The following is a 15,108-nucleotide window of genomic DNA, read 5'->3' as shown; positions in this document are numbered from 1 at the left end:
ACCGTATACCCAGAGCGGTCGTGCCACCTGTGTGCTTTTCGGATATCCTTCAATGAGTCAAAGGTCCATACTGATTTGTGCTTCTCTAGTGCCGTCCACTGTTCATTCTATGTCTTGGTCATTATATAGCGTAAGCGCCACATGCAGAAACATATTTACGCACACATATACAGTACTATGCTCACTTACAAACTTACATACTACACAAATTTCAGGCACTGCTTACCTGAAAAAAAAATAACAATATATATATGTATAATACATACACAAAAGCATACACATACACAGGTAAACACGCACACGCACACATACGTAAACACGCGCATGCACACACTGTACAGGCAGAGTGCTCTCTTGGCGTTACCTCACCTATACTGATACTTATTACAGGTAGCAGAGCAGAGGGAGGCAGCAGAACTGTGCAATATCCTGCTGCAGATATAAAAGTTCTCTGTTGGAGGAGAAAGAGGTGATGGTCACAGTGTACCCCCCCTTCTACCCCTCGCTGCACAATGACCTTTGCTCAGATCAAACCATGTTTAGAAAATACTTCTCTACAGGTCAATAAGCCTACGTGTCCAGCTCAAAAAAAACTAGGAGGTACTGAACTGGTATAGTAGCCAGTGTGAAAATTGCAAGATATGTTTGTTTGTTTTTTAACTATGCAGATAAGAATTTAGAAAATTAAAGAAAAAAAATATATTGTTACATTTATTTAAAAAAATGAATTTATCATAAAAACACTGGTTAAAGAATAGGTTATTTGCTAATGACATATTATTAAGGTGCAGGAAGCTCAAATACTAGTGATCATGAATCCTTGGGTTTAACTTTTCATTGGACTTAGATGCAGCACAAAGGGAGGAAACATCTGCAGCTGCATGAATCACTGGGTTTAACTTTTCATTGGACTTAGGAGTGATAAAAAAGAAAATAACACTCCAATACTGACCCTCTCTACCCCATCTGTCTACCAGTGCAGCCTTTGATGACAGGCTGCAGCAGTGATTTCAATCAATGACTTCAGTGGATAGTATTGTCTATATCAGTAGGGCTCTCGACCCAAGTGATTGACTGTAACAGTCACGTGTGCTATTGTTATGGTGTCACCGCTATATCCTGTCAACAAAGACTGCGGTTGCAGCAGAGAGGGAGCAAACTACTGCAGCTACAGCAAAGAGGGAGCAAACTACTACAGCAGAGAGTGAGGAAACAACTGCAGCAGAGAGGGAGCAAACAACTGCAAGAGAGGGAGTAAATAACTGCAGCTACAGCAGAGACGGAGCAAATAACTGCACCTACAGCAGAGAGGGAGCAAACAACTCCACCTACAGCAGAGGGAGCAAACAACTGCAGCTACAGCAGAGAGGGAGCAAAACTACTGCAGCAGGGAGGGAGCAACAACTGCAGCAGAGAGGGAGCAAACAACTGCAGCTACAGCAGAGAGGGAGCACACAACTGTGGCTACAGCAGAGAGGGAGCAAACAACTGCAACTGCAGCATAGAGAAAGCAAACAACTGCAGCTGCAGCAGAGAGGGAGCAAAATACTGCAGCGGAGAGGGAGCAAACAAGTGCAGCTACAGCAGAGAAGGAACAAACAACTGCAGCTGCAGCAGAGAGGGATCAAACTACTGCAGCAGAGAGGGAGCAAACAACTGCAACAGAGAGGGAGCAAACAACTGCAGCTGAAGTAGAGAGGGAGCAAACAGCTACAGCAGAGAAGGAGCAAACAACTGCAGTTACAGTAGAGAGGGAGCAAACAAATGCAGCTGCAGCAGAGAGGGAGCAAACAACTGCAGCAGAGAGGGAGCAAACTACTGCAGCTGCAGAGAGAGCACGCAAACAACTGCAGCTGCAGCATAGAGGGAGCAAACAACTGCAGCTATAGCTCAAAGGGAGCAAACAACTGCAGCTGCAGAAGAGAGGGCGCAAACAACTGTAGATGCAGCAGAGAGGGAGCAAACATCTCCAGCTGCAGCATAGAGGGAGCAAACAATTGCAGCTGCAGCAGAGAGGGAGCAAACAACTGCAGCAATAGCACAAAGGGAGCAAACAACTGCATCAGCAGCAGAGAGGGAGCAAACAACTGCAGCTACAGCAGAGAGGAAGCAAACTACTGCTGCTGCAGAGAGAGCGCAAACAACTGCTACTGCAGCAGAGAGGGATCAAACTACTGCAGTAGAGAGGGAGAAAACAACTGCAGCAGAGAGGGAGCAAACAACTGCAGCTACAGCAGAGATGTAGCAAACAACTGCAGCAGAGAGGAAGCAAACAACTGCAGCTGCAGCAGAGAGGGATCAAACTACTGCAGCAGAAAAGGAGCAAACAACGGCAGCAGAGAGGGAGAAAACACCCGAAGCTACAGCAGAGAGGGAGCAAACTACTGTAGCTACAGCAGAGAGGGAGCAAACTACTGCAGCAGAGAGGCAGCAACAACTGCAGCAGAGAGGGAGCAAACAACTGCAGCTACAGCAGAGAGGGAGCACACAACTGCGGCTACAGCAGAGAGGGAGCAAACAACTGCAACTGCAGCATAGAGGGAGCAAAATACTGCAGCGGAGAGGGCGCAAACAAGTGCAGCTACAGCAGAGAAGGAACAAACAACTGCAGCTGCAGCAGAGAGGGATCAAACTACTGCAACAGAGAGGGAGAAAACAACTGCAGCAGAGAGGGAGCAAACTACTGCAGCAGAGAGGGAGCAAACACCTGAAGCTACAGCAGAGAGGGAGCAAACAACTGCTACTGCAGCAGAGAGGAAGCAAACAACTGCAGCTGCAGCAGAGAGGGATCAAACTACTGCAGTAGAGAGGGAGAAAACAACTGCAGCAGAGAGGGAGCAAACAACTGCAGCTACAGCAGAGATGTAGCAAACAACTGCAGCAGAGAGGAAGCAAACAACTGCAGCTGCAGCAGAGAGGGATCAAACTACTGCAGCAGAGAGGGATCAAACTACTGCAGCAGAAAGGGAGCAAACAACTGCAGCAGAGAGGGAGCAAACAAGTGCAGCTACAGCAGAGAAGAAAAAAACCCACTGCAGCTGCAGCAGAGAGGAAACAAACACCTGCAGCTGCAGCAGCAGAGAGCGGTCAAACTACTGCAGCAGAGAGGGAGCAAACGACTGCAGCTGCAGCAGAGAGGGAGCAAACTACTGCAGCAGAAAGGGTGCAAACAAGGGCAGCAGAGAGGGAGAAAACACCCGAAGCTACAGCAGAGAGGGAGCAAACTACTGTAGCCACAGCAGAGAGTGTTGTGAATTCTGTGGTCAAGCTCCCTCCTGTGGTCATGAGTGGTACTTCGGCTGGTTCTGTCTATGAGCTTCCTCTGGTGGATGTGAGTAGGGCTGCGGCCTCTGAGTTTCCTTCCTCAGGTGACGAGGTTAAGTCGTTAGGTGCTGCTCTATTTAACTCCACCTAGTTCTTTGTTCCTGGCCTCCAGTCAATGTTCCAGTATTGGTCTAGCTCTCTCCTGGATCGTTCTTGTGGCCTGTCTGCCCTGCATAAGCTAAGTTTTGCTTGTGTTACTTTTGTTTGCTATATTTTCTGTCCAGCTTGCTATATTGGTTTTTCTTGCTTGCTGGAAGCTCTGAGACGCAGAGGGAGCACCTCCGTACCGTTAGTCGGTGCGGAGGGTCTTTTTGCCCCCTCTGCGTGGTTGTTTGTAGGTTTTTGTGTTGACCGCAAAGCTATCTTTCCTATCCTCGGTCTATTCAGTAAGTCGGGCCTCACTTTGCTAAAATCTATTTCATCTCTGTGTTTGTATTTTCATCTTACTCACAGTCATTATATGTGGGGGGCTGCCTTTTCCATTGGGGAATTTCTCTGAGGCAAGGTAGGCTTATTTTTCTATCTTCAGGGCTAGCTAGTTTCTCAGGCTGTGCCCGAGGCACCTAGGTTTTTGTTAGGAGGGCTCCACAGCTACCTCTAGTGTGGTTTGATAGGATTAGGGATTGCGGTCAGCAGAGTTTCCACGTCTCAGAGCTCGTCCTATGTTAGTAACTATCAGGTCACTTTGTGTGCTCTTAACCACTAGGTCCATTGTGGTTCTGAATCACCTGTTCATAACAAGAGAGGGAGCAAACAACTGCAGATGCAGCAGAGAGGGAGCAAACTACTGCAGCACAAAGGGAGCAAACAACTGCAGCAGAGAGGGAGCAAACACCTGAAGCTACAGCAGAGAGGGAGCAAATAACTGCAGCTACAGCAGAGAGGGAGCAAACTACTGCAGCAGAGAGGGAGCAACAACTGCAGCAGAGAGGGAGCAAACAACTGCAGCTACAGCAGAGAGGGAGCACACAACTGTGGCTACAGCAGAGAGGGAGCAAACAACTGCAACTGCAGCATAGAGAAAGCAAACAACTGCAGCTGCAGCAGAGAGGGAGCAAAATACTGCAGCAGAGAGGGAGCAAACAAGTGCAGCTACAGCAGAGAAGGAACAAACAACTGCAGCTGCAGCAGAGAGGGATCAAACTACTGCAGCAGAGAGGGAGCAAACAACTGCAACAGAGAGGGAGCAAACAACTGCAGCTGAAGTAGAGAGGGAGCAAACAGCTACAGCAGAGAAGGAGCAAACAACTGCAGCTACAGTAGAGAGGGAGCAAACAACTGCAGCTATAGCTCAAAGGGAGCAAACAACTGCAGCTGCAGAAGAGAGGGCGCAAACAACTGTAGATGCAGCAGAGAGGGAGCAAACAATTGCAGCTGCAGCAGAGAGGGAGCAAACAACTGCAACAATAGCACAAAGGGAGCAAACAACTGCATCAGCAGCAGAGAGGGAGCAAACAACTGCAGCTACAGCAGAGAGGAAGCAAACTACTGCAGCTGCAGAGAGAGCGCAAACAACTGCTACTGCAGCAGAGAGGGATCAAACTACTGCAGTAGAGAGGGAGAAAACAACTGCAGCAGAGAGGGAGCAAACCACTGCAGCTACAGCAGAGATGTAGCAAACAACTGCAGCAGAGAGGAAGCAAACAACTGCAGCTGCAGCAGAGAGGGATCAAACTACTGCAGTAGAAAAGGAGCAAACAACGGCAGCAGAGAGGGAGAAAACACCCGTAGCTACAGCAGAGAGGGAGCAAACTACTGTAGCTACAGCAGAGAGGGAGCAAACTACTGCAGCAGAGAGGGAGCAACAACTGCAGCAGAGAGGGCGCAAACAACTGCGACTACAGCATAGAGGGAGCAAACAACTGCAACTGCAGCATAGAGGGAGCAAAATACTGCAGCGGAGAGGGCGCAAACAAGTGCAGCTACAGCAGAGAAGGAACAAACAACTGCAGCTGCAGCAGAGAGGGATCAAACTACTGCAACAGAGTGGGAGAAAACAACTGCAGCAGAGAGGGAGCAAACTACTGCAGCAGAGAGGGAGCAAACACCTGAAGCTACAGCAGAGAGGGAGCAAACAACTGCTACTGCAGCAGAGAGGAAGCAAACAACTGCAGCTGCAGCAGAGAGGGATCAAACTACTGCAGTAGAGAGGGAGAACACAACTGCAGCAGAGAGGGAGCAAACAAATGCAGCTACAGCAGAGATGTAGCAAACAACTGCAGCAGAGAGGAAGCAAACAACTGCAGCTGCAGCAGAGAGGGATCAAACTACTGCAGCAGAAAGGGAGCAAACAACTGCAGCAGAGAGGGAGCAAACAAGTGCAGCTATAGCACAGAAGAAAAAAAACCACTGCAGCTGCAGCAGAGAGGAAACAAACACCTGCAGCTGCAGCAGCAGAAAGGGTGCAAACAAGGGCAGCAGAGAGGGAGAAAACACCCAAAGCTACAGCAAAGAGGGAGCAAACTACTGTAGCCACAGCAGAGAGGGAGCAAACAACTGCAGATGCAGCAGAGAGGGAGCAAACTACTGCAGCAGAAAGGGAGCAAACAACTGCAGCAGAGAGGGAGCAAACACCTAAAGCTACAGCAGAGAGGGAGCAAACAACTGCAGCTACAGCAGAGAGCGAGCAAATTACTGCAGCAGAGAGGGATTAAACAACTGCAGCAGAGAGGGAGAGAGGGAGCAAAAGACTGCAGCTCCAGCAGAGAGGGAGCAAACAACTGCTGCTCCCGCAGAGATGTAGCAAACAACTGCAGCTGCAGCAGAGAGGGAGCAAACTACTGCAGCAGAAAGGGAGCAAACAACTGAAGCAGAGAGGAAGCAACCAACTGCAGATGCAGCAGAGATGGAGCAAACAACTGCATCAGCAGCAGAGAGGGAGCAAACTACTGCAGCTGCAGAGAGAGAGAGCGCAAACAACTGCAGATGCAGCAGAGAGGGAGCAAACAACTGTAGCAATAGCACAAAGGGAGCAAACATCTGCAGCTGCATGAATCACTGGGTTTAACTTTTCATTGGACTTAGGACTGATAAAAAAAGAAAATAACACTCCAATACTTACCCTCTCCACCCCGTCTGTCTACCAGTGCAGCCTTTGATGACAGGCTGCAGCGGTGATTTCAATCAATGACTTCAGTGGCTAGTGTCTACATCAGTAGGGCTCTCAACCCCACTGATTAACTGAAACAGTCACGTGTGCTATTGTTATAGTGTCACCACTATATTCCGTCAACAACGACTGCAGCTGCAGCAGAGAGGGAGCAAACAACTGCAGCTGCAGAAGAGAGGGAGCAAACAACTGCACTTACAGAAGAGAGGGAGCAAACAACTGCAGCAGAGAGGGAGCAAACAACTGCAGCAAAGAGGGAGCAAACACCTGCAGCTACAGCAGAGAGGAAGCAAACAACTGCAGCTACAGCAGAGAGGGAGCAAATATCTGCAGCTGCAGAGAGAACGTGCAAACAACTGCAGCTGCAGCATAGAGGGAGCAAACAACTGCAGCTACAGGAGATAGTGTAGTCCTATAGCCAATTAAAAGTCAGCTTTTTTTCTGCCTAATTTGAAAGCAACATAAAGTAGAGGCAGATACCCTGATTCCATGGATGTGTGATTTACTGGGCTTCTTTGACAAAAATCACTGTTTTATCAGCAGGAGATTATCATTAGAGGACTAGTAAACTTACTGCCAGGTAGTCCTAAGCGTTGAACAACCCTACCCCCACCATTAATTGGCAGCTTATTGTGTACATTGTGCATGAGCAGAAAGCTGTCACTCAGTGGTGTGGACGGGGTTATACAGCGTTCACAGAACTGCTAGATCTGCAGCAGATAAAACAGAGATTATATTAGAATGACAGCAAGCAGCCCAGTAAGTGATACATCGCTGAAATTAGGGTCTCTGCTTCTACATTCTACTGATCTCAAATGAGGTAGCAAAAACCGGGTGACAGATTCTCTTTAAACCTGGACAACCCCTTCAATAAATCGCTGAAAATATGAAAAATACTGTAGAGAGGAATATTAAGTGAATTCTAGAAAAGTGACACTCCAGATAAGAACTTACATGGGCTGTGAACACTCCTGAAGATTACATGCTCTGCGAATGGGTTTCAGCTTTGGAATAGATTCACATAACTTCTTGTGCACCATTTTATGGTCTGATTTCCTTCGACATCCGTATTTTGTAAACTGATTGCCTGAAAGAGGACATGATTTCTTAGTTGAAACTTTTGGACTAAATGCATTATGATAATCCTTCACATTTACATATGGTACTAAAATCAGATTACAAGAATTAAAAAAATAAAATATAAATTTCTAAGAAATCTATGTTCGTTCCTATTAGTGCAGGACAGCACCATTCACACCTAGTGGTACAGCAGTTTTCCTATAGGTTTAGCACTATGCATGCTTGTTCAGGATAACACAGTATTGCACTATATGAGATATCACATTTCACTCAAGTAAACCTGCTTGGAATATTACTACTATCGAAAGCGATTCCACTGTGCAATGTTAATATAGACTGGCAGCACCATGCACAACGTCAGCAGTGAAAACTGTACAGAAGGACGATGATGCAAGCGCCTCACTTCTAGTAGTTTACCTTTGCACCTGGATTTGGAAAGCAAGAGCTCCATCAGGTCTAAAAGAACTATTATATATATTTATATAGCTTGCGTTGAGAAATATGATGACATATTTGCTGTAATTCTTCCAATACTGTGCCACATTCACATACTGTACATGCTTACTACTGAACAACAAACCGTATTCACAGTTATATGTTAAAACACGGAAGGAATGTAAGGCAAATCCAGAAGTCACAGTATCCCATAAATTCATCAGCACAATACAACAGAGTAAATGTGAGGGTCTTACCAATCTTGGTACTGCAAGCAGAAGGTAAAGCAGTGTAAAAGGGAACCTGTCAGCTGGATTGTGCATAGTAACCAACAGAAATCATATAAGAAAAAAAGCACCAATAAATACCAAATATAAAAGCAACAAAATGTATTAAATATATTTAGAGTAAGAACACAAAATAAACAAAAAGGGAATGTGACAGGGTGAGCCAGAAGCAGGTGGCACCAAACAGAGACAGGTTCCCTCAGGTATGTACATACACATGCAGTAGATTATGCTCAGGGCTAGATAAACCGATACAATGTGCAGAGATACATATATGCACAAAGAAAGTGTGGGGGGCTGTATACCACCTGTACACCGAGAGCGAAAAAAGACCCACAAAAGGATCAAGTAATGAAAGTACGTACCTAGGTGAACACTGGAGCTCTGAGGTGCCACCGTCCCCAACGCACGTTTCGGCGCTTAAGCCTTCTTCCGGGGGATCCCGGCTCACCCTGCTTCTCGCTCACCCTGTCACATTCCCTTTTTGTTTATTTTGTGTTCTTACTCTAAATATATTTAATAAATTTTGTTGCTTTTATATTTGGTATTTATTGGTGCTTTTTTTCTTATATGATTTGTGTTATCAGTGGCACTTACCTCTATACTTTTGCACCATTCCTGACGTGGTAGTGGGTGCAGACCTTATCTTTTTTTTTGCTCTATAGTAACCAACAGACAGCGTCAGGTAAGCACCGTTATACTGATGATATCTTGGATGATGAAATCCGTCTTGTGGTTGTTGTTTAATGTTTATCTTCAGCTTTCAGTTAATGATATGCCCGTGCTCCGGGGCGGCCTGTGTGTGTGTGTGTGGGGGGGGGGGGGGGGTGTCTTCATGTGTTGCTCCGATAAGGTATTCACCAGTATGGCTTCTGACAGGTCACTGATCCCTCAGTCACCTGCCCCCTAGTTTACATAATGAATATTATACAGTTTTGAAAGAAAAAGCCCTTCTGTGGGCAGGTACCGTAGGTGGCACATGCTCTACAGCCTGATCGCATATCTATTGTGCATATAATTATTTTGTTTGATCTTATCCTTCTATTCATTAAAAAAAAATCTGTTTGAAAATGGCCCCAGACACGCCTGCAAAGTAGCAGCTACCTGTGATCCGATAGCTGCTACTGCGCAGGCACCGTCGGTGCCATCTTGGTAGAGAAAAAAATAAATTTCCGCATCAAAGATGGCACCGCAGGTACAGGCGATCGACGATAGGCGGCGGCACCATCCTGGAGGACTATTTTATTTTCCAATCTACAGTACAGACCAAAAGTTTGGAAACACCTCATTCAAAGATTTTTCTGTATTTTCATGACTAAGAAAATTGTACATTCACACTAAAGGCATCAAAACTATGAATTAACACATGTGGAATTATATACTTAACAAAAAAGTGTGAAACAACTGAAAATATGTTTTATATTCTAGATTCTTCAAAGTAGCCACCTTTTGCTATGATTACTGCTTTGCACGCTCTTGGCATTCTCTTGATGAGCTTCAAGAGGTAGTCACTGGAAATTATTTTTGATTCACAGGTGTGCCCTGTCAGGTTTAATAAGTGTGATTTCTTGCCTTAGAAATGGGGTTGGGACCATCAGTTGTGTTGTGCAGAAGTGTGGTGGATACACAGCTGATAGTCCTACTGAGTAGACTGTTAGAATTGGTATTATGGGAAAAAAAGGAGCTAAGTGAAAAAAAACGGGTGGCCATCATTACTTTAAGAAATGAAGGTCAGTCAGTCCGAAAAATTGGGAAAACTTTGAAAGTGTTCCCAAGTGCAGCGGCAAAAACCATCAAGCGCTACAAAGAAACTGTCTCACATAAGGACTTCCCCACGAAAGGAAAACCAAGAGTCACCTCTGCTTCTGAGGATAAGTTTATCCGAGTCACAAGCCTCAGAAATCGCAGGTTAACAGCAGCTCAGATTAGAGACCTGGTCAACGCCACACAGAGTTCTAGCAGCAGACACATCTCTACAACAACTGTTAAGAGGAGACTTTGTGCAGCAGGCCTTCATGGTAAAATAGCTGCTAGGAAACCACTGCTAAGGACAGGCAACAAGCAGAAGAGACTTGTTTGGGCTAAAGAACACAAGGAATGGGCATTAGACCAGTGGGAATCTGTGCTTTGGTCTCATGAGTCCAAATTTGAGATCTTTGATTCCAACGACCGTGTCTTTGTGCGACACAGAAAAGGTGAACGGATGGACTCTACATGCCTGGTTCTCACCGTGAAGCATGGAGGAGGAGGTGTGATGGTGTGGGGGTGCTTTGCTGGTGACACTGTTGGGGATGTATTCAAAATTGAAGGCATGCTGAACCAACATGGCTACCACAGCATCTTGTAGCGGCATACTATTCCATCTGGTTTGCGTTTAGTTGGACTATCATTTATTTTTCAACAGGACAATGAGCCCAAACACACCTCCAGGCTGTGTAAGGGTTATTTGACCAAGAAGGAGAGTGATGGGGTGCAACGCCAGATGACCTGGCCTCCACAGGTGGTTTGGGGTGAGCTAGACCGCAGACTGAAGGCAAAAGGGCCAACAAGTACAAAGCATCTCTGGGAACTCCTTCAAGACTGTTGGAAGACCATTTCCGATGACTACCTCTTTAAGCTTATCAAGAGAATGCCAAGAGTGTGTAAAACAGTAATCAAAGCAAAAGGTGGCTACTTTGAAGAACCTAGAATATAATATGTATTTTCAGTTGTTTCACACTTTTTTGTTAAGTATATAATTCCACATGTGTTATTTCATAGTTTTGATACCTTCAGTGTGAATGTACAATTTTTTTAGTCATGAAAATACAGAAAAATCTTTGAATGAGAAGATGTGTCCAAACTTTTGGTCTGTACTGTATATATAATATTCATTATGTAAACTAGGGGTCAGGTCACTGAAGGATCAGTGACCTGTCAGAAGCCATACTGGTGAATACCTAATCAGAGCAGCACCATATGAAGACCCCCACAGGCCGCCCCGGAGCACGGGCATATCATTAACAAAACTGAAAATAAAGATTAAACAACAACCACAAGATGGATTTCATCAACCAAGGTTTCATTTTAATCAGTATAACGGCGCCGACCTGACACTGTAGGTTACTGTGCACAATCCTGGTGACAGCTTCCCTTTAAATGTTTTCATCAGCAAGCACACCTACAGTGAGGAAATTAAGTATTTGATATACTGCAGATTTTGCTGTTTTCCAACTACAAAGAATGGAGAGGTTTGTAATTTTTATCATATGATTGAATGATTTTTAGCATACCGTATATACTCGAGTATAAGCCGACCCGAGTATAAGCCGACCCCCCTAATTTTGCCACAAAAAACTGGGAAAACTTATTGACTCGAGTATAAGCCTAGGGTAGGAAATGCAGCAGCTACTGGTAAATGTCAAAAATAAAAATAGATGCTCCATACCGTTCATTATTGCCCCATAGATGCTCCATATACAACTGTGCTATATAGAATGCTCTGCACCGTTCATTATGGCCCCATAGATGCTCCTTATAAAGCTGTGCCATATAGAATGCTCTGCACCGTTGATTATGGCCCCATAGGTGCTCCTTATAAAGCTGTGCCCCATATATATATATATATATATATATATATATATATATATATATATATTGCTCTGCACCGTTGATTATGGCCCCATAGATGCTCCTTATAAAGCTGTGCCATATATATATTGCTCTGCACTGTTCATTATGGCCCCATAGATTCTCCTTATAAAGCTGTGCCGTATATATTGCTCTGTCCCGTTGATTATGGCCCCATAGATGCTCCTTATAAAGCTGTGCCATATATATATTGCTCTGCACTGTTCATTATGGCCCCATAGATGCTCCTTATAAAGCTGTGCCGTATATATTGCTCTGTCCCGTTGATTATGGCCCCATAGATGCTCCTTATAAAGCTGTGCCCCATGTATTTATTGCTCTGCACCGTTGATTATGGCCCCATAGATTCTCCTTATAAAGCTGTGCCATATATATTGCTCTGCACCTTTGATTATGGCCCCATAGATGCTCCTTATCACGCTGTGCGGTGCCATATAGATTGCTCTGCACCGTTGATTATGGCCCCATAGATGCTCCATATATAATGCTGCTGGTGCTGCAATAAAAAAAAAAAAAATCACATACTCACCTGTCTTCGCTCAGGACGCCGGCGCTTTCAATATTTACCTGCTCCTCGTGCGGCTCCGTCTCCAGCACTGACGCTCAGCAGAGGGCGCGCACTGACTACGTCACCGCGCCCTCTAACCTGAGCGTCACTGCTAGAGGACGCTGGAGACGGAGCCGCACCGGAGCGAGGAGCAGGTAAATATCGCGCAGCGCTGCGCTCCCATTACCTGCTCCTGGTGCGGTCCCTGCAGTCCCTGGCTTCCCCGGCGCTGCAGCTTCTTCCTGTAATTGAGCGGTCACAGTTACCGATCATTTACAGCAATGAATATGCGGCTCCTCCCCTATGGAGGCAGAGCCGCCTATTCATTTCTGTAATGAACGGTGCCATGTGACCACTCAGTACAGGAAGAATCTGCAGCGCCGGGGAAGCCAGGGACTGCAGGGACCGCGCCGCAGCAGGTAAGTATAACTACACAGCCCCCGCTCCCCCTCACCTGCCGACCCCCGGGTATATGACTCGAGTATAAGCCGAGAGGGGGACTTTCAGCCCAAAAAAATGGGCTGAAAATCTCGGCTTATACTCGAGTATATACGGTAATAAATTTGCAATTTATTGCCTGAAATAGGTATTTGATACAATAGAAAAACAGAACTTAATATTTGGTACAGAAAACTTTGTTTGCAATTACAGAGGTCAGATGTTACCTGTAGTTCTTGACCAAGTGTGCACAAACTGCAGCAGAGATTTTGGCCCACTCCTCCGTACAAATCTTCTCCAGAGGTTTCAGATTTCTGGACTGTCGCTGGGCAACATTGAGTTTCAGTTCCCTCCAAAAATGTTCTGCTGGGTTCAGGTCTGGAGACTGCCTAGGCCACTGCAGGACCTTGAACTGCTTCTTACGGAGCCACTCCTTAGTTGCCCTGGTTGTGTGTTTTTGGTCATTGTCATGCTGGAAGACCTAGACATGACCCATCTTCAATGCTCTTACCGAGGGAAGGAGGTTGTTGGCCAAAATCTCACAATACATGACATCATCCATCCTCTTTTCAAAACTGGGCAGTTGTCTTGTCCTCTTTGCAGAAAAGCATCATCAAGGTATGATGTTTCCCCCACCATGCTGCACAGTTAGGGCAGTGTTCTTGGGGCTGTACTCATCCTTCTTCTTCCTCCAAACACGGCGAGTGGAGTTGATATGAAAAAGTTTTATTTTGGTCTCATCCGACCTCATGACCTTTTCCGATTCCTCATCTGGATCATCCAGATGGTCATTGGCAAACTTCAAACATGAACATGTGCTGGTGTGAGCAAGGGGACCTTGCGTGCACTGCAGGATTTTAATCCATGATGGCTGGAGACTGTGGTCACAGATCTCTTCAGGTCATTGACTAGGTCTTCCTGTGTAGTTCTGGGCTGATTCCTGACCTCTCAGAATCATCCTCACCCCACAAGGCAAGATTCCGCATGGAGTCCCAGACCGAGGAAGATTGACAGTCATTTTGGGTTTCTTCCATTTTCTAATAAATGTGCCAACAGTTGTTGGTTTCTCACTAAACTGCTTGCCTATTGTCCTGTACCCCATCCCAGCCTTGTGCAGGACTTCAATTTTGTTCCTGTTGTTCTTAAACAGCATTTCGGTCTTGGCCATGGTGGGGAGGTTGGAGTGTGATTAATTGAGTGTGTGGACAGGTATCTGTTAAACAGGTAACAAGTTCAAACAGATTCAATTAATACAGGTAATGTGTGCAGAGCAGGAGGGCTTCTTGAAGAAAAACTAGCAGGTCTGTGAGAGCCAGAATTCTTGCTGGTTCGTAGATGATCAAATACTTATTTCATGCAATAAAATGCAACTAATGATTTAAAATCACATAATGCGATCTTCTGGTTATTATTTTTAGCTTGAATTGAATTGATTATGTACATTGGCACAGTTTTTGTATTATGGGCATGCTTAGGCAGCTAGAGATGTACTGAGTGAATATGTTATTATGGAACCACTACCGTGCAATTGATATAACCAAATGATGTACTGCACTTAGCCTCCACCTTATGTTAGGGTGCTTGGGCATTTTTATGCATTTTATAAAGTTTTCCAATAAAAGCCTTAATTTACGCTACTCTGGATCTCTTCGTTGTACTTTGGGTGACCATTGTTTTTCATATTGTATTTGGAAGTGCCAGCTTTATTTATTTGGACATTGGTGATCGTATCGATAAAAATTACAGACCTTTCCATTCTTTGTAGGTGGGAAAATTTACAAAATTAACAGTGTATCAAATACTTACTGTACACCTATCAAGTACTTCTTTTCCCCACTGTATAGATAAAATTGTTTTCTGTGTCTTGATACTTCTGTTTCTCATGCCACTGTTCATCCTTACATACTCCTGTATATATAGCAAGAAAAATCTCCAAATAATCATGTTACTGATATGTGCATAAATATGTACCTTTAAGCCCAATGCGTATATCTGGTAGCAACTCTATATCCTTAGCATACAAAGAGAACACTGAGTCAATGCTACATAATCTTAAAAAACACAAAAGATTTTATTTGAAAAATGCACACATTTAAAATACATAGAAAATTGGGCAGAGAGTAAGGATGAGGGCAGAGTAGTGACAATTAACCCGTAAATAAAGCGGTCAGTAGCACTGGTTGACAAGCACAGTGGATATAAACAATGTGTATATGTAGATGATTTAATTATGTGGCACTCCAGAGTCCTGTTGCAAT

At 45.0% G+C, this 15,108-nt stretch overlaps 1 protein-coding gene across 1 annotated transcript in view; it reads right to left on the bottom strand.

The window, feature by feature from the left end:
- The window catches only part of LOC138675535 (A disintegrin and metalloproteinase with thrombospondin motifs 2-like), a 705,150-nt gene that overhangs the window by 84,533 nt on the left and 605,509 nt on the right, over positions 1 to 15,108 (bottom strand). Inside the window, exon 18 of the mRNA XM_069763862.1 lies at positions 7,388 to 7,520. Coding sequence (XP_069619963.1) covers positions 7,388 to 7,520 — 133 coding nt within the window. The remainder of the gene's footprint in view (positions 1 to 7,387; positions 7,521 to 15,108) is intronic.

This window comes from Ranitomeya imitator, chromosome 4 (genome assembly GCF_032444005.1).
Source record: "Ranitomeya imitator isolate aRanImi1 chromosome 4, aRanImi1.pri, whole genome shotgun sequence".
Classification (NCBI taxonomy): domain Eukaryota; kingdom Metazoa; phylum Chordata; class Amphibia; order Anura; family Dendrobatidae; genus Ranitomeya; species Ranitomeya imitator.
This window is presented reverse-complemented; position numbering and strand designations above follow the sequence as displayed.